Source organism: Chiloscyllium plagiosum, chromosome 30, assembly GCF_004010195.1.
Source record: "Chiloscyllium plagiosum isolate BGI_BamShark_2017 chromosome 30, ASM401019v2, whole genome shotgun sequence".
Classification (NCBI taxonomy): Eukaryota; Metazoa; Chordata; class Chondrichthyes; order Orectolobiformes; family Hemiscylliidae; genus Chiloscyllium; species Chiloscyllium plagiosum.
Genome location: NC_057739.1, coordinates 29,100,720 through 29,125,189, shown reverse-complemented (window position 1 = coordinate 29,125,189; position 24,470 = coordinate 29,100,720). Strand labels below are relative to the sequence as shown.

Genomic DNA, 24,470 nt, shown 5'->3' with positions numbered 1-24,470 from the left:
ACAATGTATTTCAGGTGTAACTCAGTTCTCATTAGGGGGTTGTTGTTTAACTGGCTGGTTACAGCCTGTGTGCTACTCTTTTTTTCTTTTTACATTTTGAGAAAAGGACAATGCTAAATTTTGTGGTAGGGCTTAGCCCTTGGACTCTAGTTTTTTGTATGTATCCTCACTGTTTTTGGTGTTTGGACTGAGCCCTTATGGAAGACATACATTTTACCAGAGCAGCTGTTCCAGTGGGGAAGCCTAACCCTGGGACTGGGCCTTTGAAGAGTGAACACCTGTGTGTGTGCTGGGAGGTGAGCACTTGCTGTATCCTGGAGTTTGGGAGAAGACCTTTCCTTCGGGAGTGCACCAAACCCCTGTGAGTTAAATGCACCTGTACAATGTACTGTTCCTGTGAGTGGGCCTGGTTTTCCAAGGCTGGGCCAGGACTCCATGGAGACTGAACACCTGTGCTGTGGGGTGTGTATTTGCTGCCTTTGGGAGTGGACTCCACTTCTGACGATGCATGCTGTAATCTGGAGTGGACTCTGTTCCTGAGAATGGACTCTATATTTTTGAGGACTCTATATCTAGACTCTGCGTGCACCAGAAAGGACTCGGTGTGTTTTTTGATAATTAACTGTATTATGACGTTTGTTGGGTCTATCACTTGCACTGTCTTCCATATCCGTGGGCCTGGCAGGCCTTGCTGTGAGCTGGGGAGCTCATGGGTCGTCCTGAAAGCTGTCACCCCAAGAGCCGGAGGGTGGGTAGGCCATCCTGTGAATTTGAAGGTTGGTAGGCTGTCCTAAAAGCCAAAGTGACCAGGGTGGGTCACCCTGATGCCAGTCGCCCTGAGAGCCAGATGGTGGGTAGGCCATTCTAAGCGCTGCCGTTCCAAGAAGGGCTAATCGGAATGGGCTGTCCTAGAGGTGGTCGAAAGGTGTGTCAGAGCAGCCGAGAGCCAGAAGGTGCGTAGGGGCAGGCTGAGATCTGGAAGGCTTGTGGGCTACCCTGCACGCTGTCGTCCCAGGGAAGGGGACGGGCTGTCCTAGAGGTGGCCGGAAGGTGTGCCAGGATAGCCCACTGACCTGACGGTGCATTGGGGTGGGTGAGAGCCCAATGGTACATAGGGGCAGACAGAGAGCCAGAAGGCGGGTAGCCGTCCTCAGCACTGTCATCCCGGGCAGGTACCGGGGCGGGCTGTCCTAGAGGTGGTCGAAAGGTGCCGAGGGTGGTTAGTGAAGCCGGAAGGTGGGTAGGCTGTCCTGACCGCTGTCATCCTGGGCGGGTACCGGGGTGGGCTGTCCTAGAGATGGTCGAAAGGTGTGTCAGGATGGACGGAGAGCTGGAAGGTGCATAGGGGCAGGCTGCCTTAAAGTGGTCGGAAGGTGGGAGGGGCGGGGGCTTGCTGGGTCTGTATTGTATGCACTTTTTTTTCTGTAACTGGATTGGTTTTTTATGTACAAATGTCATTGTTGCTGTCTTGTCATATGTGAAACTGGGGTTTGAGGTTTGTCCTCATCTCTCTGTAAACTGGTTTAACGGTAGAGTTTGAGGCCTGGCTTTGCTGCTCCTCTCCCTTGTAAAATTGCTGTTGTATACAGCTGTAAATGTTAACTGTTTTGTTTAAACTGTTTTGTAATTGTGTAATAAAATAAAAAAAACAAGTTCTGAGACCAAAATCTCGGCTCGCCTAGGCCGCTGGGCAGGACTACTCCGAGTGCTATCTTGCAGGAGTCGAGGTCATAAACCAGCTGGTGGCCGCCATGCTGTGGTACCGACTGGTCACTTTGGCCCCTCCTCCTGGTTTTGTCGCTGACATCCAGAGAACGTTGGTCGACTTCTTCTGGGACAAAAAGATCCACTGGGTCGCTGCGCAGATTCTGAGTCTCCCTATTGAGGAGGGCGGTTAGTCGCTGGTGTGCGTCCACACCCAGGTCGCAACGTTCCACCTTCAGACCTTGCAGCGAAACCTTTATGTCAAGCCTCCTCCTAGGTGGTGCGCCCTGGCAACCTATTTTTTCCGCCAGGTGCGTAACCTCAACTACGACACGCAGCTCCTGTTTGTCGACCGTGACGGTTTGGAGGTCACCCTCAATATGCTGCCTGTCTTTTACCAGGACCTGATCACTGTCTGGAAGATGGTCGAATCGCGTCGCGCCTACCTGCCGGCAGGAGTAGCGGCTGTCGTCAGGGAGCCGTTGCTCACGACTCCGCACCTCCGTACTCGTGGGTTCGAGTGGCTGTTGGAGGGGAGGGCCGTGGCGGCAAGGGTGACCGGATCAGGGACGTGCTGGGTGCCGGGGGCCTGGGCTGGACACTGCTGCAGGACATAGCGAGCAGGGCAGCGGTAGATGTCAGGTACTTGGCCACCGCCATCCGACACCTTAAAACGGCGGTGCTCAGACCCGATGTAGTGCACCAGTTGGAGGATGCTCAGGTGTGCGATGGGATCCCATCGCGCTTACCCCTGCCTGGACGGAATTTCACATTGGCCCCAAGGTCCCGTACTTCTCGCAGGAGACTGTGCCCCACAACCTGAGCCGCCTCCGGAATTTTAATTTTGTCCCTTTTAAGGACGTAAAAAGGCAGGCCCTGTATCGACTGCTGCTGCACACCGTCCACCTCTTCTCCCTCATCCACCGCCCGGACACGTCTAGGCGTGCCCATTTGCCACCGGGCAGTGAGGATCCCCAGTGGAGGGCTCTCAATGCGGGAGTCCTCCCTCTTTCTCTCGGGGATCTGGGGTGGAGGGTGCTGCACGCAGCGGTCCCTTGCAACCGCAGATTGCGGTGGTTCACGGACTCACAGCCCAACTGTGAGTGCTGTGGAGTCCATGGACCATGTATATATTGGGTGGAACATTTGCACTCCCGTTTTGATTTCCTCAAAAACCTCCTCCTCTGCTTTTGGTTGCACTTCAGTCCCACGCTCCTGATCTTCGGGCACCCAGTACGGAGGGGGGAGGGCAGGTCTGAAGACCTCCTTGTGGGTCTGCTCCTGGGCCTGGCCAAACTGGCCATAAATCGGTCCAGGCAGCAGGCCGTGGAGGGGGTCATTAGGGCCGACTGCCTTCCCCTTTTCCGCGGTTACGTTAGAGCCTGAGTGTCTCTGGAGAAGGAGCATGCGGTGGAGTTGTTCAGGGAGAGGTGGGCACCGCAGGGAGTGGAGTGCATTTTTTTCCCCCTCCAACTCTACTTTGATTTAATCCCTGCTCTCCCCTTCACTGTTTGATCACACAGCATTGCCCTTTGATGTGAAGGGCACTGCTGGTCACTGGGCACTTGGGTGTTTCCTTTCTTCCTGGTGGTGGAAATTTGAATAAAGATTTGTGTACCTTGTGTCTTTCACTGTGTCTCACACCTGCATACACACAACATGGGTGCTGAGGGAAAAAATAAGCACTACCGCAAAAAAAAGGAAAAAAAAGAAAAAAAAAAACAAGTTCTTTGTTTCTTCTTTATTAAAAAAAAGACCAGGCGTGTCAGAGGTTCTGTTCACTCTGAGAGCTGCCTCTGAGGGAGCTGGAACTAGCGTGGAGTGAAGGTGGAAAGAAGAGAAAACAGGTGGAGAGGAGACTGATTTTTGTTAAAGGAAGAGAAAAAAAAACAAAAAAAAAATCAGACATTCTGTTCATTCTAAGAGCTGGCTTTGAGGCAGCTGGATCACTGTCAAGCACTCTCCATGTGTAAATAAAGGGTGATTTGGTGATGAGATATTGGCCTCTGTGGAGTTATTTCGTGGCAACAAGAGAAAGGCATACTCCTGAAGAAATTCACTCGCATCAGTCATCTTTGAGTTGGTGTAAGCATTTCTAGCATTATGCTGTTATTTGGGAAGCTTGACTCATTCGATCCTGCCATTGAAGACTGGGCCCACTAAATGGGAAGAATGTGTTTTCTTTTCCAGGCAAATGACATTGGGGCAAATGAAAATCAACAAGTAATTCTCCTGACAACTGGTAGATCTGCAGCTTTTTGTTTTTTTAGGAGCCTGAGTTTCTCTGAGGCACCAGATACTAAAACCTTTCAAGACTTGACAGATTTAGATAAGGAATATCATGATTCCAAGTCTCCTCTGATTCTGAGACACTGTCAGTTTTACTCAGCAATTCAAGAACCAGAGGAATCTGTACTGAGATTTTTGACTACGTTAGGGAAACTGGCAGAGGCATGTGACTTTGGTTTAACCCTTAATGAGAAACAGACACCATTTGGAATGTGGGATTAATAATGTAACCATGCAAAAGTGCCTACTAGCTGAAGCTCAACTGGACTTCAAACAGGCACTACACTGGCTTTATCATTGGAAAATGCAGTAGGTGGAGCATATGAGTTGCAGGATATTCCTATGGAAGTGCTGAGCTTGGGGAACACCAGTTGGTTGAAGACATTTGCATAGCCATCAATCAGGACATATCCTGAACAGAGGGACTCTCGGTCAGCCCACAGCAAAACCCCAAAACAAAGTCAAGCTCAGCCAAATGGTTAAAATTTTCTTCAGGAACTGGGCCACTAAGCCACTGAAGTTACTGCAGTATGCAGACTCCAAACAGCAAAAGTGTCCTACTAGACCTAAATGGAGTAAGAGAACTCAGATCTGTATCCAGGACAGAAAGTTTACCTGCAAATGGTTTGGAACAGGTAAATTACTCAGCAACATCCAAAACAGAACCAATCAAAATAAACATCTGCTTAAGTGGTCACCCAGTTCTAATGGAGGTTGATATTGGCGTGTCCGTTGCATTGATTGCAGAACCAGTAAAATTCTTGTGGATTCCAACCCTTAAGTCTGTACAAAACCTCAATTCAACTGAGAACTTATTCCAGGGAACCTTTATAGATGAACGGTACAACTTCGGTTCTGGTCTCTTATGAGAAGCAGCTGGTTCAGTTATCTCTGATTGTAGTAAAAGACTCGGGCCCAAGCTTGATGGGGAGAAACTAGTTGAGAAAGATTCATTGTGATTGGCTCAACATTCAGAAAATGGTTGCCCGAGTAAAGTCCTAAGTAAATATATGGCAGTTTTTCAGAAAGGTCTAGGGACTATCAAAGAAAATAAGGCCATCTTGCATGTTGACCAGGAAGCAATTCCATGATTTTGCAAGGCCCGCCCAGTGCCATTTGTTTTATGGGCAAAGTAGAGGTAGAAATCAGAAGACAGGAAAGTGAAGAATTATCAAATCAGTCCAGTTTGCGGAATGGGGAGCATTGGTCATCCCAATTGTAAAGCCTAACATGTCGGCGTGCCTGTTGGGGTATTTTAAATAAATGGTAAACCGCTTTTTGCAGCTGGATAAAAACAGTCCCTCACCTAGAGGATTTAATGCAAGGAAGGCAGGTGGGGGGTCATTCACAAAGCTGGACATGAGCCACGCATACTTGCAATTGCAGTTAGATGAGAAGTATACTTCAATTAACACCCATAAGGGTTTGTACCAATGTACGAGACTACTATTTGAGATCAGCCTGTGTAACTTTTAAACAGATGAAGAAGAACAAGGTCTGTCTCAGGTTGCCATTTATCTAGATGATGTGCTAGTAACAGGGAAGACCAATAAGGAACACTCAGAGAACTTGAATATAGTCCTTAGATGGTTCTACCAATGGGCATATGCCTGAGAAGGGAAAAAGCCATGTGTTCCAGGCACCCGAAGTGACCTACTTGGGCTACACAGTCAACCAGACCAGGTTACACCCATTGGAAGGTAGTGAGGGCCACAAACGTGCTCCGGCTTCTACATCTGTACCAGAGCTTAGGTCGTTCCTCAGGCTGGTGAATTACTACTGAAAGTTCATAAATAACCTGGCCTCCATCCTGCCAACTTTGCACCAAATCTTAAGACAGGGTCAGCCTTGGAAACGGTTGCCATTTTACTATACTCCTTTTACTACAAGCCATTGTGAAGAAACAGCTATCATACTTTAAAATATTGGCATACCATGATCCCAAGTGAGATGTCTCCCTATAGGGCATTGGGATAGTATTAGGTGGCTGAATGGAGAGGAACACCTGATAGTGTATGCATCCATGACTTTGGCCAATGCAAAGTATAAATATGTCCAGATAGAGAAGGAAGGTTTGGCAATCATTTGGAGTCAGGAAGTTGTACTAATACCTTTACGGATGCAAATTTGTAATAGTAACAGACCAAAAACCACTGCTAGGTCTGCTTAAAGAGGACAGGGCAGTGCTGCCCATAGCTTCAGGCTGAATTCAGAAGTGGGTTCTAATACTAAGTACATATAATTACAGTTGGAATACCGTCTGGAAAACCAACTAACAAATGTGGATCCATTGAGCCACCACTCTCTGGCAATACACAACTGATGGTACCACCACCTGGAATAGTCCATAATGATTTTAAATTTTTTGGATACACTTCCACTCACAGCTTACAATATCAGACTTTGGACGCAGAAAGATCTGGTCCTGGCAAAACTGAAACAGCTGGTGGTGATGGAGAAAAACCAAAGGACTGTCACAACCTGAATTGAAACCTTTTGGACGTGGACAGACCAGATCACAATAAATTATGGCATATTATTATAGGGAGCAAGAGTAACTGACCCAAGCAAAGATCACTGACAGATACTGATTGAACTCCACCATCGGTTATTCAGGGATTTCCAAAATGAAGATGTTGGCAAGACTGATTTCTCGTGTTCAAGACTGGATACAGACATTGCTGGGTTGGTGGAGCAGTGCCCAGAGTGCCATCACAGACAAAAATTACTGCCAGCAACTCATCTACATTCATGGGAATGACCGGGTAAACTCTGGACTCGGTTACAAGTCGACTATGCAGATCCTTTCATGGGCTCAACGTTCAACTCCGTTGTGGACGCCCACTTAAAGAGGCTGGATGTGCACAGTGTTCATTCATCAAACATGAGGATGATGAGAGAAAAACTGTCAGCATTTTTTTCTAATACACAATCTCCCAGAAATGTTGGTCACAGATAATGGTCTATCAGTTACCAGCAGGGAATTTGCATATTTCCAAAAGTTGAATGGTTTACGACACATCAGAATGGCTCTATACCATCCACTCTCCAATGGTCTGGTAGAAAGAGCAGTCCAAACTTTTAACACTGGCTTAAAGAAACAGCCAACAGCTTCACCAGATACCAAACTATCCTAGTTCCTATTTGATTATAGGATCACCCCTCATGCAACTACAGCGATAGCTCCAGTTGTGTTGCTTTTGGGAAGAAGACTCCGCACCAGGTTAAATCTGATCTAACCAAACATGGGGGTGGGGGGCATCAGGGTGAAATGGCATCAGGGATGCCAATGTCAGACACAAGACTCCTTCAAAGCGAGAGAGACAGTTTACTACATGGGACAAAGTTTGGTGTAGGAACTATGGGAATGGCCCTGCATGGATAAGAGTCATGGTTGACGTGAAGTCAGGTCCAGTGACATATAAAGTTCAGGTCGATGTGACAGTCCTGAACAAGCACATGGCCAACATGAAAGCTGCAAACTCACAAACAGTGCAGGAGTAAAACGTGCCTGGCTCCTCGACAGCCTTTCCAACTGTTCCAGAACCAGTGGATTCTCCCTTTCCAAGTGCTGAAGGTACCTCAGAATCCGAGATGAAAATGGCAGATGTCACCACCTTAATACCTTTGCCATCTGAAGAGAATGAAGTTTTTCCGACAGTCCAGGCACAAGAGGTGAGCTACTGTGCATTACATGCCACTTGTATTAAAGGCAAAGTAGGAGGAACATGACCCGGTGCTAACATTCTCCAGGAGGAGCTACAAATAAAAGAACTGGCCAATGCCCTTAAACTTGGAGGGAGGCACGTAGTGATTACAACAAGTCAGCCAGGTGGACCTCAAACAAAATTGGGTGTTAATCTGGTCCAATCAATGAGCCCTGGCTAACGTAAGAAAAACAATGTCAGATATCCTGTGTTTTTTGTCTTCTGTACCTTAATCATGAACACATTGTTGATAGGGGCAGTGTTTTGGAATTTTTAAAACTCCCATTGTTTAAAGTGGATCAAATTTTAATAAGTGAGTGAGTGAGAGGTGTTGTACTCTCAGATCTTTCTTCTCCAAAGAGGTTACTAGCTTTAGTATAGGTTATAGCATTTTAATCTTGATTGTTAATTTCAGCTCTAAACTCAGGTTCACATCTTCACAACTGTTCCTGCTACTATCATCTTTTAGTACCATCCTGCTGTCACTAACTAGCTATTATCATTAGCTTTTAATGCCCATTTGATGCCATCATCATGTTATTTTTTGGACCAAGCATCATTGCCGGTATGATACACAGTTGTCTCAGTGCTGCCCTATATCTTAGTGCACATAACATATACCACAAAGACTGTGTTCTGTTGAAACTGAGGTCTTGAAGTTTAACAACACTATTTACATTGCTATCACATTAAGACTTACAGATACTCTGTGATCTGTGCTTACTGATGTTACTGTACATTCTACACAAACTACTGTACTGCCTCCACTGCATTGAGAGCCTGACTGAAGGCAAGGTTTGTTATCTTTCTACTGGAACATCACATGTCATGATGTCATGCAACTGTCTTAAATAAACATTGCCTATCTGGTCTAGAATCTATGCAATAAGACAACATCTAATATGTATTACTGTGCAAATACATCATGACACAGAGCAAACGATAACAACTAGTTCTATGAGTTCTTTTAGGGAAAAGTTTGCTCACTTGGACAGCTCTTTCAAGCAGCCAGCCATTGCAATGACAGGCTGAATGGTTTCCATCCAACACTGTGAGATTCTATGATGTATTTTATCTGCAGGAGACAGTTAGGTACAACAGGTGCAATAATTGCTGGTCTATAAAATAAATTAGCCTAAATAGCTGAATAAATATGCATATAGGAATAAATTTTTACTTTTAAAACATCAGTTCCTGTCTTGAAATAAGAAATTTCTTAATAGGCTACATAGACCTGTTGCAACTTCCACATGACAAAGAAAAGCTGAATAAAAACTAGATCATATTGCTGCTTTACATTGTAACAAGTTTTCACATGGTGAAATTTAATTCAAGAGCTTTGGGAATGGCCAATTCAATCTAAACATTATGATTCTTAGTGCATCATAAATATTTACATTTTGATGTAATATTCAATTAATCTCAATTTACAAGTATTTAATCTGGTTGTTTTACATTAAACAAATATTTTCAGTCAATTATTACTCTATCTACTGTAAAGTTCCAATATTTGTCAATTTCTGTCTTTTTTAAAATCTAGTCAAGTGATACCAAGTCAGAAGATGAACTAAATTAAACGAACAGCAATTCAATCATCAATTTTATAGACCTGAACAAATTTCTTCGAACAGAAAATATCAATACACTGAATCCATACTCATGTTTCTAACCAATTTTTCCTGTCTATGTTCCAACATTAACTTGAGAGCCAAGATTTTCCTTTTGACTAAATTCAAAAACTAAAAGTTGTCTCAACTCACCTGTGATACTGTGATACTGCACTTCTTTGCCAACTCTTCTTTGGCTTCTTCACTGGGATAGGGATTGCTGAGGTGTGAGTAAAAATACTCATTCAAGACTTCTGTTGCTTGTTTGCTGAAATTGCGTCGCTTTCGTCTGAAAACATGAAAGATTTTAAGTTTTTTTTAGATTACTTAGTGTGGAAACAGGCCCTTCGGCCCAACAAGTCCACACTGACCCGCCGAAGCGCAACCCACTCCCCTACATTTACCCCTTCACCAAACAGTACAGGCAATTTAGCATGGCCAATTCACCTAACCTGCACATTTTTGGATTTGGGAGGAAACCAGAGCACCCGGAGGAAACCCACGTAGACATGGGGAGAATGTGCAAACTCCACGTGGAAAGTTGCCTGAGGTGGGAATTGAACCCGGGTCTCTGGCACTGTGAGGCAACAGTGCTAACCACTGTGAGGCAGCAGTGGTAACCACTGTGCCACCGTGCCAATGTGTTTTGTAAACATCAAGCAATTCTATCTTAGAGTTTAGTCAGAAAACTTGTTCCTCGACACATTTTTTTCCCATACACACACAAATGAACAAGCCATGAAACAAGTTAAGTTTGAATAAATCATCAAAAAGAATATTTTGTTTTTCCCACTTTTGCTTTCTTACCACAATGTCAAAGCAACAGAATTTTGAAAGTTTTTCCAACAATTTTTAAACCTACATTTAGCTAAAAATTCAAAAATCCACTGAAGCAAAAGAAAACAGCCAATGACAATATCTGAGAAAGATAACAACACTGAAAAGAACTGTTAAACTGCAGCTAGGCCTGTGAAAACACATCATCCAACACTCAAAGATAATTGGCATGTCTCTAAAATTCTACAAGCATCAGACCTTTGAAAAGTGAAAGCATAGTCTTTCAGTCTAGATCCTATATCATACTAAAATATAAATATCAATAGCTTTTCTACAGGCCTCCTGACTTGACTGTGACCTAAAGAGACAATGTGCCTGTGCAGACACTTGTTCTTGTACCTTTCAGGATTGCTTTCTCTATTCCTCTGGAGAGGTTAAATGGAAGGTTCCTCTGCATTTTACAACACCAGAACTTTGCATCATTCCAACAACGAAATGCCCCCTTGGTTTTTCTGCAGCGTAACGATGAATGCTCATTCCAGCACAGCACATGGAATGTCCCTGGAGTAACATTCATCTCTCTATTGTGCGACCACTCTTATTGCCTTCTTTACTCTCTCTCCCCCTTTGAATAAATCATTTTAAAAATGCACATCTGCTCAATTTAACTTGTGCAAAGTTATCCAAATTCTCTAAAGACATCTTCCAACTGTTTTTAATTATTATAATTTACCACACCTGCTGATGACCCGGCTGCCAGTGAAATTACTTCAGTTTGTTTCAGTCTCTGTCTACAGGTGCAATGTGTGTTGCATTAATAGAATCTGTACTTTTAACAAACCAGCAGAGATCTTGATCGGCAGTTTAAAACAGAATGGCAATGGCCTTCAAAGCCAGTGTAATAGTGACTATGACATTACTGTTGTATTTGAGCTGTGGCTCTTGTGGCAGAGTAAGAGTGTACCAATCTCTGAGCGAAACAATCTGGGGTTTGAGTCCAACGCCTACTCTAGAGGTGTGTCACAATGTCTCTTAACAGGTTGTTTAAAATATCTACTGTTGTATTTGGGGCTCTTGTAGCACAGTTGTAGTGTCCCTACCTATGACCAGGAGGCACAGATTCAATTTCCAAGGTTGTATGCTATTCTGCCATCTCAATGACAGCCGGTTGCACATTTTAATTCCAATTCTCGGTTGAGTAGCGTGCTCATATATCAACTTGGATTGTATACCAAATATCAGCATGGAGCATCATTTGAGTCTTCAAAATTTCAAGACATCGTGATGCCTGAAAGCAAGTAATGAAATTCAGGTTTAGGAAACCCTGGATTGAGTATGAAATACCATATATACTCGTGTATACATGGAATTTTGAAGACTGTTTCTTTTTTAAAGCTGAAATTAGGGAGTCAACTAATTCACGGGGACAAGTTTTGAGGGCTGAAATTCATGAGCAAATCCAGTTTAAGAAGAAAAACAATGAATTACAGTACAGGTAATTACTGGATAAAAACAAGAGACCGCTATAAAAATGTAAAATGTCAAAGATTCATTGAAATCCTGCAAAATCACACTATTCAACATCGTCATGGCCTGGTATAATGGCAGACTTAAAATGAAACATTTATTAAATTCTGATTGTGTAAGCATCTTGAACTTTCCCGCCAAATTCTTCTGTGTCCCTCCCATTTATTCTCATATGTTATGAACATTTACAACATTATCTTTAATTCTTTGACAAATGTGTTAAAGTATGTAGCTAATATTTATTCTGATTTTATTCAGATAAAATGGCACAGTTAAAATGGTTAATATTTTAATGATATTAACTTTTGGATGTATAGTGAACAAATTGTGATAAGTACCAATAGGCTGAATGAGTCGAAATGTGCTGTAGTAAACCAAGTGTGGTAAGTAGAGTTATGAATGAATGAATAGAGATGCAATATAGTAAACAAAGAGCAATGAATAGTTACCAGTTTGAATGAATGAATGCGATTTAATGAGATATAGTAGGGTCGACTTAGACATGAGATATATGGAAAATACAAGATTCTTTGGCCAAAATAAGGGGTCGACCTTTACATGAGATTGACCTTTACACTGGTATATATGGTATGTCACAAATATATTGACAAAGAAAATGTTCTTCAAATTACTTGGATTCACAGGCTTGCATTCTCCTGCACAATAGCTGCTTTACTCTCCTTCCAAACTTCCATTCTATTGGTGAAGAACATGCAAACTGCAAGTGGCAAGTACAAAAGAAGTTGGTGTGTGTTTTGGGAGTGTCAGCTGGGCTTACTGGCAAACTTTCACCATGAAGCAGGAAGATTGTGGGCTCAATTCTCACTTCAGGATTACAATATACAGTCTTGGCAGGGATTTGCATGCAATATTAAATAAGTGCCACATTATTAGGGGATGCCATCTTCTTATTCAAATGAATACAAAAATTCTCACCAAGTCTTTCTCCAAAGCACATGTAGGCTCTCCTGATTTCCTAGAATACACTCTCGACCAACAAATCCAAAACTGATTAACTAATTATTCATTTCATTTCTGTTTAATTACTTACCTGTGCATATGAGTCATAGATATGTATAGCATGGAATCAGACCCTTTGGTCCAACCTGTCCATGCCGACCAGATATCCCAACCCAATCCCGGCCCACCTGCCAGCACCCGGCCCATACCCCTCCAAACCCTTCCTATTCATATACCCATCCAAATGCCTCTTAAATGTTGCAATTGTACCAGCCTCCACTACCTCCTCTGGCAGCTCATTCCACCTTCTGCATGAAAAAGTTGCCCCTTAGGTCTCTTTTATATCTTTCCCCTCTCACCCTAAACCTATGTCCTCTAGTTCTGGACTCCCCGACCCCAGGGAAAAGACTTTGTCTATTTATCCTATCCATGCCCCTCATAATTTTGTAAACCTCTATAAGGTCACCCCTCAGCCTCCGACGCTCCAGGGAAAACAGCCCCAGCCTGTTCAGCCTCTCCCTATAGCTCAAATCCTCCAACCCTGGCAACATCCTTGTAAATCTTTTCTGAACCCTTTCAAGTTTCACAACATCTTTCCGATAGGAAGGAAACCAGAATTGCATGCAATATTCCAACAGTGGCCTAACCAATGTCCTGTACAGCCGCAACATGACCTCCCAACTACTGTACTCAATACTCTGACCAATAAAGGAAAGCATACCAAATACCTTCTTCACTATCCTATCTACCTGCGACTCCACTTTCAAGGAGCTATGAACCTGCACTCCAAGGTCTCTTTGTTCAGCAACATTCCCTAGGACCTTACCATTAAGTGTATAAGTCATGCTAAGACTTGATTTCCCAAAATGCAGCACCTCGCATTTATCTGAATTAAACTCCATCTGCCACTTCTCAGCCCATTAGCCCATCTGATCGAGATCCTGTTGTAATCTGAGGTAACCCTCTTCGCTGTCCACTACACCTCCAATTTTGGTGTCATCTGCAAACTTACTAACTGTACCTCTTATGCTCGCATCCAAATCATTTATATAAATGACAAAACGTAGAGGGCCCAGCACCGATCCTTGTGGCACTCCACTGGTCACAGGCCTCCAGTCTGAAAAACAACCCTCCACCACCACCCTCTGTCTTCTACCTTTGAGCCAGTTCTCCCTGTATTCCATGAGATCTAACCTTGCTAATCAGTCTCCCATGGGGAACCTTGTGAAACGACTTACTGAAGTCCATATAGATCACATCTACTGCTCTGCCCTCATCAATCTTCTTTATTACTTCTTCAAAAAACTCAATTTAGCTTGCATATTATAGTTGTTACATTTATAAGAAAAAGAAAACCCTGATTGTACTTCAAAAGTGACTAAGTAGGTGTTAAGCACGTTAGTCTATTGAGGCATGAAAAGTGCCATAAAAGTCCATACATTGGTCTTTGACAAGGTATGTTTGGGACCGGAGTGTTTGATGATCATTAGTTTTAAAACATGCTTTTAATTCAATTTTAACCTCTACGACTTCAGTTTAGAAATGTTCACCAGTATTCAGATCTATTTTAATCCCATGCTATTCCTCATAATATGTTCAATCTGTTATGTGTAACAAACTCCTTATTGGAGCCAAAAGAGAAAATGCTGTAAAATCTCAGCAGGTCTGGCAGCATCTGTAAGGAGAGAAAAGAGCTGACGTTTCGAGTCTAACTGACTCTTTGTCAAAGCTGGATGGAAGAGGTAAAGGGGCAGGAGTTGCACCTTCTGCGATTGCATGAGAAGGTGCGGCGTGTGATGGGAGAGGTGTTCGGTGTGATGGAGGAGTGGACTAGGTTGTCCCGGAAGGAACGATCTCTGCGGAATGCAGACGGGGGAGGGAAGGGAAGATGAGTTTAGTGGTGGCGTCATATTCGTCATGGCGAAAATGGTGGAGGATTATTCTTTGCATGTGAAAGCTGGAGTGAAAGGTGACAACAACAGGGACCCTATCCTTGTTCTGGGAGGGGAGGGAGGGGGTGAGGGTCATAGTGCAGGAGATGGACCACACGCTGTCGAGAGCCCTGTCAACAACTGTAGGTGGGAAGCCACGGTTGGAAAAGAAGGAGCACATATTAAGAGCACCACTTTGGAAAGTGGCCTCATCGGAACAAATGCAGTGGAGGCAAAGGAGCTGAGAGAAAGGGATAGAGTCCTTACAGGACGTAGGGTGAGAAGAGCTGTAGTCCAGATAGCTGTGGGAGTCAGTGGGCTTGTAATGGATATTAGTGGATTGACTATTGCCGGAAATGGAGACAGAAAGGAGAAAGTGAGGACTGCAGATGCTGGAGATCAGAGCTGAAAAATGTGTTGCTAGAAAAGCACAGCAGGTCAGGCAGCATCCAAGGAGCAGGAGAATCGACGTTTCGGGCATAAGCCCAAAGAAGGGCTTATGCCCGAAACGCGATCCTCCTGCTCCTTGGATGCTGCCTGACCTGCTGCGCTTTTCCAGCAACACATTTTTCAGCTGGAGACAGAAAGGTCAAGGAAAGGAAGGCAAGTGTCGGAGATGGACCAGGTGAAGGTGATGGAGGGATGAAAACTGGAAGCGAAGTTTATGAATTTTTCCAGATCAGGACGAGAGCATGAAGCCGCACCGAAATAGTCATCGATGTACCGATAAAGCAGTTATGGGAGGGGACCTGGGTAGGCCTGGAACAAGAAATGTTCCACATACCCCATGAAAAGGCAGGCATAACTAGGACCCATGCGGATACCCATTGCTACACCTTTGATTTGGAGAAAATGGGATGAGTTGAAGGAGAAGTTGTTGAGAGAGAAAACAAGTTCAGCTAGGCTGAGGAAAGTGGTGGTGGATGGAGATTGTTCAGGCCTCTTTTCGAGAAAGAAGCGAAGAGCTTTCAAGCCGTCTTGGTGTGGGATGGAGGTGTAAAGAGATTGCATATCCATGGTGAATAGGAGTTGGTTTGGGCCTTCGAATTGAAAGCTGTCAATGTGTCGCAAGGCATTAGAGGAATCCTGGATGGAGGTGGGGAGGGAGTGAACCAGAGGAGTGAGGATGGAGTCAAGGTAGGAGGAAATAAGTTCAGTGGGGCAGGAGCATGTTGACACAATGGGCCTGCCGGGACAGTCCTTCTTGTGGATTTTGGGGAGTAGGTAGAAACGGGCTGTCCGGGGTTGGGAGACTATGAAGTTGGAAGTTGTGGGGGGGCGGGGGAGAGAGGCATCCGGAGGAAATGAGATCAGAATGGTGCTAGAGACAATGGCTTGATGCTCAGTGGTGTGGTCATGTTCCAGGGGGAGGTAGGAGGAGGAAACAGAGTTGGCGCTCAGCCTCTGCGAAGTAGAGGTCAGTACGCCAGACGACAACAGCACCCCCTTTGTCAACAGGTTTGATGACAAGGTTGGGGTTGGACCTAAGGGAGCGAAGGGCAGAAAGTTTGGATGGAGAGAGGTTGGAATGTGTAAGAGGGGCAGAGAAATTAAGGCGGCCAATGTCGACAATTGTCAATGAAAAGATTGAGGGCAGGAAATTGTCCTGGCGGGGGTGTCCAATCAGAGGTGGAATGTTGGAGGGATGTGAAAGGATCTGTGGAGCAGGGGGAGGACTCTTGCCCAAAGAAGTGAGCACAAAGGCAACGGAAGAAGAGCTCAGCATCATGTCAAGCCCGGAATTCATTGAGGTGGGAACGTAAGGGTACAAAGCTGAGTCCTTTGCTGAGAACAGCACACTCAGCCTCAGAGATACCGTATACATCTTTTAGGGGAATTTGGATTTCAAAAGAGGCAGACAGATTTAGGTCAGTTCCGTGAAGTTTTTTAAGGGTCAGATGGTCAGTTTGGAACAGGAACGAAAATACATCAGTTTCAAGAAAGCATGGGACTACTGCAGTATACCTTTAATCCTAATGGATAAAATGTTTATTTTATAAACATCCAACAGAAAAAGTAAACATAATAAGATAATTAGTTTATTTTTGACTTCAGAACAGAAGGTTCTGAGTTTTAATTCAAAAGAACTCAAGAGTTCAATTCAAAAAAGATCTGTTTCTCCTAACAGTCAACCAAGTCAGTTTAGGGGAGCAAGTCACCCTAGCCAAAGTACTTTAGTGTGGAGCCATCAAACCAGGCGAGTTTGGATATAAATCATCAAGTTGTTAGAATTGAGGAAGTTTAGGCCATTAGAATTGTAAAAGGTTAATGCTAACTGACTCAGAAAGGCATTGTTAATTGTATCTATAGTGCAAGCAAAAGGAACTGGAAAGCATCAGTGGAGATTTGAAAGCTGAGATCAGGGTGTTACTGGGAAATAGGCTAAAACATTGTTTCGTTGTTTGTGTTAAGAATTTTTGTAACTATTTCCTACATATACATAGTTTTATTTGTTTATTTCTTCTCTCGTGTAATAAACTTATATTCTGTTGCTAAATAACTTCTGCAGCCTCATGTGTATATGTGGCAGTAACCAACCACGTTGTTAAACAACAAAAAAAGCAATGTGATCTCCCAAGTCAGGTTTCATTCTGGGATCTGACCTATCCAGTATTTCCATCATCTGGGATCATAACAATAAATTATTTTTTATAATTGTATCTTTGAAATGTTGGCCATATCTGAACTGGTATTCTAAACAGTTCACAAGCCAACAAATGTTAACATTTCTTAAGTATACTTTTGCAGCTTTTTTTAAAAAAGACTGTTAATGCAATTAAGGCAAATTCTTATGTTTGTAATTACTGCAGTGAACTCAATTGTTGAGTCCCTATTGTTTGTCAGCTGAGACACTTTCCACTGTGCATGTGCAATCTACATGGACAAAGCTATTTTATAGATTTTAATTAGAATGGGTGACTTTTGTTTTCTTTTTTTACCTTGGTTTGTTTGAAGAAAGTTATTTGAATACATACCTTCAAAATGAAACATGAAAACACTAATGACTCCAAGTTTTATATACAGGGAATAATTTACTATAAAAAACACTTAAATAGGACACAGGTATGCAAAAATAAAAATAAACGTGTACAGGTGATAACAGACTTAAACATTAAATTGCATTTATTCTAAATCTGTAACACAATATTACTGTATTGAAGATTAAATCAATTAAAGAATAACACAATCATTATACTCTGAAAAGTTGGCTTTCGATACTGCACTTTTAATTCTCCTGCCCAGGATACAACTTGGCTGCATGTTTGGTTACATCACTGTACCAAGCTCCTCTCCTAGGAGCTAACATATAAATGTTTGGAGAGTGCAAATGCAAGTGTCTGCACTCTGAACATTTAAATTAACTCCAGGTAGGTTTATGGCACACCCTTCGGATCCAAAATCTCTGAAGAGACATCTTAAACTCTTTCTTGGCACCAGACTGGAATTCCAATGCACGCACCCTAATATATTGACTTGAATTGAGTTCAATGCAGAAATAATAAGCATAAGAAATTGTCTTAATTGCATAAACAATTTTTAAAAAGCCACAAAAATACCTTAAGAAATGTAAACTCTTATTGGCTTGTGAACTGTTTAGAATACTGAGGTTTTGCATAATCTAACCGTCTGGCAAACTGGTGGCTGAAACCTTACTATGCTGTTACATCATCAGCTCATTTGAATATAGGTGGTAATTACTAATCTCTTTTTCATGCACTTGAGGTAGTACAATTGTGTTTCAGAATGTTCAGTACTCAAATAGTTAACAAATATTAACACGGAGACCTGCAATGCTCAAAGGAACAAATTGCAATCAAACATGCTCATCCGAGATTAACATCATTGCACAAATTCCAAAGCCATTTCTTGTTTAAAATTATTTGTCTTGAGTTAGTGGATCAGAAATGATAATCATTAAGAATATTACTTGCTTTCAATTTTCCAACTACATCCCTCAGTCTTTAAATACATTGACTTATCTTGCACTTCAAGCTGTATTTTCAGAAGGGACTAGGAACATACAATTGTATATTACGTTCGGTGAAATAATGTCAAAAATTACAGTTTGAAAAAAATATATTCCTTCATAAACAATAGGATCAATAAATATAGTTCTAACCTCCCCAGAAAGGGAACAGAGTAATACGAAGGTTGTAGGGTGTCATTTTCAGCAGCTTGCAAAGAGCGGCTGTCATGTTGAGAAAAGTTTTTCAGAACCCTAGAATAGTCAAGTCTGTTGGGGGCGGGGGGTGGGGTTCAGAAGATAAGCTGAGGCAGGGACAAGGAGTGGGAGCAGGCCATCAGCCTTTCAAGCCTGTTGTTCCATTCAATCAAATCCTGGTTGATATGAAATTGCAACCTCGGTGTGGAATCAAATAGGATGCTGAAGCTGGAAACAGTCTGCTTCATTCTAAAACAGTGGTTGGAGAGTGGTAAGAGAATGGAATTTGTGGTAGAGGGCAAAGACAACAGTTTTTGTCTTCAGTGTTTATTGTAGCTTATCCGAGACTGTACATTGAAGAAGCAATCTGACAACACAGCAGCAATGGAGGGCTAAGAGTGGAGATGGTGATGTGGATCTGGGTATCATCAGTGTTAACTTTAAACCTATCTTCAAATATTGTGGATGGTGAGAAGCATGTAATTATGAAATAGAAATGAGGCAAGTATAAATGATGGTGGGGAAATCAGAAGAGAAGCCACTACAAAATATGCTATTGCTAAGACTGGATAGCATCTGCTCCTAGGAGGACCAGTTCCAATACTGTACAACCCAGATGGCCTCCTTCTTCAAAGACTGCAATTTCCCCCCAGATGTGATCGACGATGCTCTCCACCGCATCTCCTCCACTTCCCGCTCCTCCGCCCTTGAACCCTGCCCCTCCAATCGCCACCAGGACAGAACCCCACTGGTCCTCACCTACCACCCCACCAACCTCATACACACCATATCATCCGTCGTCATTTCCGCCAGCTCCAAACGGACCCCACCACCAGGGATATATTTCCCTCCCCTCCCCTATCAGCGTTCCGAAAAGACCACTCCCTCCGTGACTCCCTCGTTAGGTCCACACCCCCCACCAACCCAACGTCCACTCCTGGCACCTTCCCCTGCAACCGCAAGAAATGCAAAACTTGCGCCCACACCTCCCCCCTTATTTCCCTCCAAGGCCCCATGGGATCCTTCCAGATCCGCCACAAATTCACCTGCACCTCCACACACATCATTTACTGCATCCGCTGCACCCGATGTGGCCTCCTCTATATTGGGGAGACAGGTCGCCTACTTGCGGAAGTTTCAGAGAACACCTCTGGGACACCCGGACCAACCAACCCAGCCACCCCGGGGCTCAACACTTCAACTCCCCCTCCCACTCCACCAAGGACATGCAGGTCCTTGGGCTCCTCCATCACCAGACCACAGCAACACGACGGCTGGAGGAAGAGCGCCTCATCTTCCACCTAGGAACCCTCCAACCACAAGGGATGAACTCAGATTTCTCCAGTTTCCTCATTTCCCCTGCCCCCACCTTGTCTCAGTCCCAACCCTTGAACTCAGCACCGCCTTCCTAACCTGCAATCTTCTTCCTGACCTCTCTGTCCCCACCCCCACTCCGGCCTATCACCCTCACCTTAACCTCCTTCCACCTATCGCATTTCCAACGCCCCTCCCCCAAGTCCCTCCTCCCTACCTTTTATCTTAGCCTGCTGGACACTTTCCCCATTCCTGAAGAAGGGCTCATGCCCGAAAAGTCGATTCTCCTGCTCCTTGGATGCTGCCTGACCTGCTGCGCTTTTCCAGCAACACATTTTCAGCTCTGATCTCCAGCATCTGCAGTCCTCACTTTCTCCCCTAAGACTGGATAGGTAAAGCTGGCAGTAGGTGAGAGCTAAACAACATTGGAGGTGGATATTGTGGACAAATCAAGACAGCACAGTGGCCAAAGATGTCGATTTGGGCATAAAAATGTAAAGAAAGACATTTAAAATGGTCTCTAATATTCAACAGTTGACAAATCAGTTGGAGGAATCCTTTATCCCCATCTGCAACACTATGGTGAACATCTTTGCAAAGCTATTCTAATATGCAGTGGGGAGCCCCATAACACAAGTTGCAAGGGCAGTTTTGGATTCTGACATGAACAATCAGAGTGCTGCCAAAGAGCTTTGAGTGTTCATTTAGGAAAGAACTGACTTTCCTGATGAACAACTGCATACAACTATTTCTCATTTCTTTACTCATCTGAAAAGTCTGTTTTCCAGTGACAAGTGTTCACATAGATCCAATGCCAGTACAAGTGGCAGGACAGGAATGAATTGATAACATGCAAAAAGGAAATGGGGCCAGAATGTTCTTACAACAGCATATGAAGTGCAGCCTTACAAATAGTTCACTGGCTTTATGCACCCTGACAGAAAACCACTTTGTCTCAGATGATCCAATTGCATCAACCAGGAATCTTGCAGACTTCTGCTGTTAAGGTAATACCTTTGAGGAGCATTAGAATATCTTTAAGACATTCTATGTGGCATACTTACACAGTCAAAATTAGGCACGCACAAAGTACTATGGATCTACTTGTTGTTGGGGATGCAGTGATTATTTTTGGCAAGTTTTCTAAGTTGTTGATAAGATAATGTCAAACAGAAGATGTGATATTCATGGTCTAAATGAATACCAAGTATCCCATATGCTGTCTATCCAACTTTTCTTTCTTTGTTTGCTCTATTTAACCAAAAATTAGCATCAACTGGCATTTCCTATAGAAACGAACTGAGGCTTCTCTTGTAAAGAAATGGTGGAAGGGAACATTGAGAATCCTGCAGCAAGGCAGGGTATAGCAACACCTTTGATAAAATGAAGCATCCCATGATGCACCATAGGAAAATTATAGAGTAGAGTATGACATTGAGTGTAATGAGTTATTAGATCAGGTGACCAAAAGCTTGGCCCAAGAGGTAGGTTTAAGGACTGTCTCAAGTTAGGAAAGTGAGACACAGAGGTGGAGAAGTGTAGGAAGGGTATTCCAGAGCTGAGGGCCTTAGCAACTGAAGGTGCAATGGGACAGCAATGAAAACTGAGATGCACAAAAGCCTAGAATTAGAGGAGCATAGATATTTTGGAGGTTTGAGGGGAAAATTACAAACAATGGGAAGGATAAAATCATGAATAGATTTTAAAATAAGGATGAAAATTTTAAAATAAAGATGTCACTCAACCAGGAACTAATGTAGGTAGGTTCGGGTGACATAAGTGAACAAAGCTCAATGCAAGTTCAGAGGCAGGCGGAAGACTTTTGGATGACCTCACATTTATGGAGGATAGAATGTGGCAGACCAACCCAAACAGTGCTGCAGTTGTCAAGTCAAGAGATAACTAAGGCATGAATGAGGGTTTCAGCAGCAGACAAGCTGTGATAGGGGCAATGTTGAGTGATGTTGCAGAGGTAGAAGTAGATGGTCTTAGTGATGGAACAACTATGAAGTCAGAAGCTCATTTCATGACCAAATATAACATCAAAGTTGCAAATGGAATGGCTTAATCTCAGATTTTGTCTGGCAAAGGAATAGAATCAGTATCTAGGGTACAGCTCAATTAGGCACTTTGCTTGGAGGACATTTCTGCTCATCCAATGCAAACCATTCGATGAGCAATCTGATAATTAGCAACAATGGAGGAATGGAGAGATGTGGTGAGGTAGAGCTGTGTATCATCAGCATTTTTATGAAAGCAAACATTATGCCTTTAGATGAAGTTGTTGAGTTGCAAAATTAAAAAAAAGGTGAGGGGTTAAGGATAGATTCTTGTAGAACACCAAAGGTAACTGAGCAAGAGAAGCCATAGCAAGTGATTCTTTAGCTACAAATGGAACAAGGTAAAAACAACGACTGCAGATGCTGGAAACCAGATTCTGGAAGAGCACAGCAGTTCAGGCAGCATCCAAGGAGCAGCGAAATCAACGTTTTGGGCAAAAGCCCTTCATCAGGAATAAAGGCAGTAAGCCTGAAGCGTGGAGAGATAAGCTAGAGGAGGATGGGGGTGAAGGGGAAATGAGGAAACTGTTGAAGTCCACATTGATACCCTGGGGTTGAAGTGTTCCGAGGCGGAAGATGAGGCGTTCTTCCTCCAGGCGTCTGGTGGTGAGGGAGCGGCGGTGAGGGAGCGGCGGTGAAGGAGGCCCAGGACCTCCATGTCCTCGGCAGAGTGGGAGGGGGAGTTGAAATGTTGGGCCACGCGGCGGTGTGGTTGATTGGTGCGGGTGTCCCAGAGATGTTCCTTAAAACGCTCTGCTAGGAGGCACCCAGTCTCCCCAATGTAGAGGAGACCACATCGGGAGCAACGGATACAATAAATGATATTAGTGGATGTGCAGGTAAAACTTTGATGGATGTGGAAGGCTCCTTTAGGGCCTTGGATAGAGGTGAGGGAGGTGGTTTGGGCGCAGGTTTTCCAGTTCCTGCGGTGGCAGGGGAAAGTGCCAGGATGGGAGGGTGGGTTGTATGGGGGCGTGGACCTGATCAGATAGTCACGGAGGGAACGGTCCTTGCGGAAGGCGGAAAGGGGTGGGGAGGGAAATATATCCCTGGTGGTGAGGTCTTTATGGAGGTGGCGGAAATGTCGGCGGATGATTTGGTTTATGCGAAGGTTGGTAGGGTGGAAGGTGAGCACCAGGGGCGTTCTGTCCTTGTTACGGTTGGAGGGGTGGGGTCTGAGGGTGGAGGTGCGGGATGTGGACGAGATGCGTTGGAGGGCATCTTTAACCATGTGGGAAGGGAAATTGCGGTCTCTAAAGAAGGAGGCCAAATGGAACAAGGAAATGCGGTACCAGCCAGTTGGATGACAGTGAGAGGTACTGGAGCAGGATGCTGTAGTGAAAGATATCAAAGGCTACAAACAGGATGAGAAAGACAACAAAAGAAATTTACCTTTGTCAGTCAAACTGGATCTCATTTGTGATTTTGATGTCTATTGTTTCAGTACTGTGGCAGGAGTGGATTCAACCTTAGAGTTCCAGGAAATGTGGGTACAAATTTGGGAGGCACCATGATATTAAAGGTCATTGGGGAGAAAAGGGAGATTGGAAATTAGACTGAAGTTTGCAGGGACAAGAGAGTCAAGGGTTAGATCTTTGAGGGAGTGATGAAGGCAGATTTAAAGGTTAGGCAGTCAACATGCATAATGAGATTGTTTACAATATTGGCTAACACGGGAACCAGGAGGGGAAGTTGGGTGACCAAATTTTGACAACAAAGAGAAAACAAAATTTAGTTATTTCAGAAATGTTTAGCACTTTAAATCAAATTCTATTTCACAATAATAGACAACCATTTTAATGAGAATGATGTAAAGTGAGCATCAATGAAAAATAATGAATGGAGACAGGTGTATGAAAATCATTTTAACTTATTTGTTGAGCAACAAATCTGTAGGATTGGATGGAATGCTATCACTGAACTGATTCTATTGTGCTGTGCAAACAATGCTGCACCTGATCCCCTCAGTTTCCTGAAAAAAGTGAGTTAGGCTAAAATGTCAGCACATCATTTCCACTTCACGTGAACATCTAAGATTGTCCTGAAATGTTCCTGAAAAATTGGTAAGCTGCAAATTTGAGCATTAATTTTATGTAATGGATCCCTGCACCATTGACAAAATACCCATTGACAGTCACTGAAAAAAGGTTTGTTCTTTACATGATTAACAATTTGCTAACAAAAGTGTGTGTCAAAAATTATTTGCTTCAAAACTACTTGGCCATGATTTTATTTACGAAGTATGGAAATAACAGACATTCTTCTAACTTTTTGTGAGAAGCGTTTTCATGCTATGGACTCAAATAGTTTTTAAAAAACTAGTAACCAACACCACACCGCTGTTGGTTCAGACCTTCCTTAGCCATTTTCTCATTTGATAGTCTCACTTTTCTGGTTTGTGGCAGAATGACCTAAGCACTCAACGCTCAGCT

The 24,470-nt window shown here is 43.6% G+C and overlaps 1 protein-coding gene across 5 annotated transcripts in view; it reads right to left on the bottom strand.

Moving 5' to 3' along the window:
* LOC122564856 (pre-B-cell leukemia transcription factor 3) overlaps positions 1-24,470 on the bottom strand; it is a 251,920-nt gene that overhangs the window by 33,126 nt on the left and 194,324 nt on the right. For all 5 annotated transcript variants that reach the window (XM_043720212.1, XM_043720211.1, XM_043720215.1 and 2 more), the window contains one exon: positions 9,461-9,596. In XM_043720212.1, the coding sequence (XP_043576147.1) occupies positions 9,461-9,596 (136 nt within the window). The remainder of the gene's footprint in view (positions 1-9,460; positions 9,597-24,470) is intronic.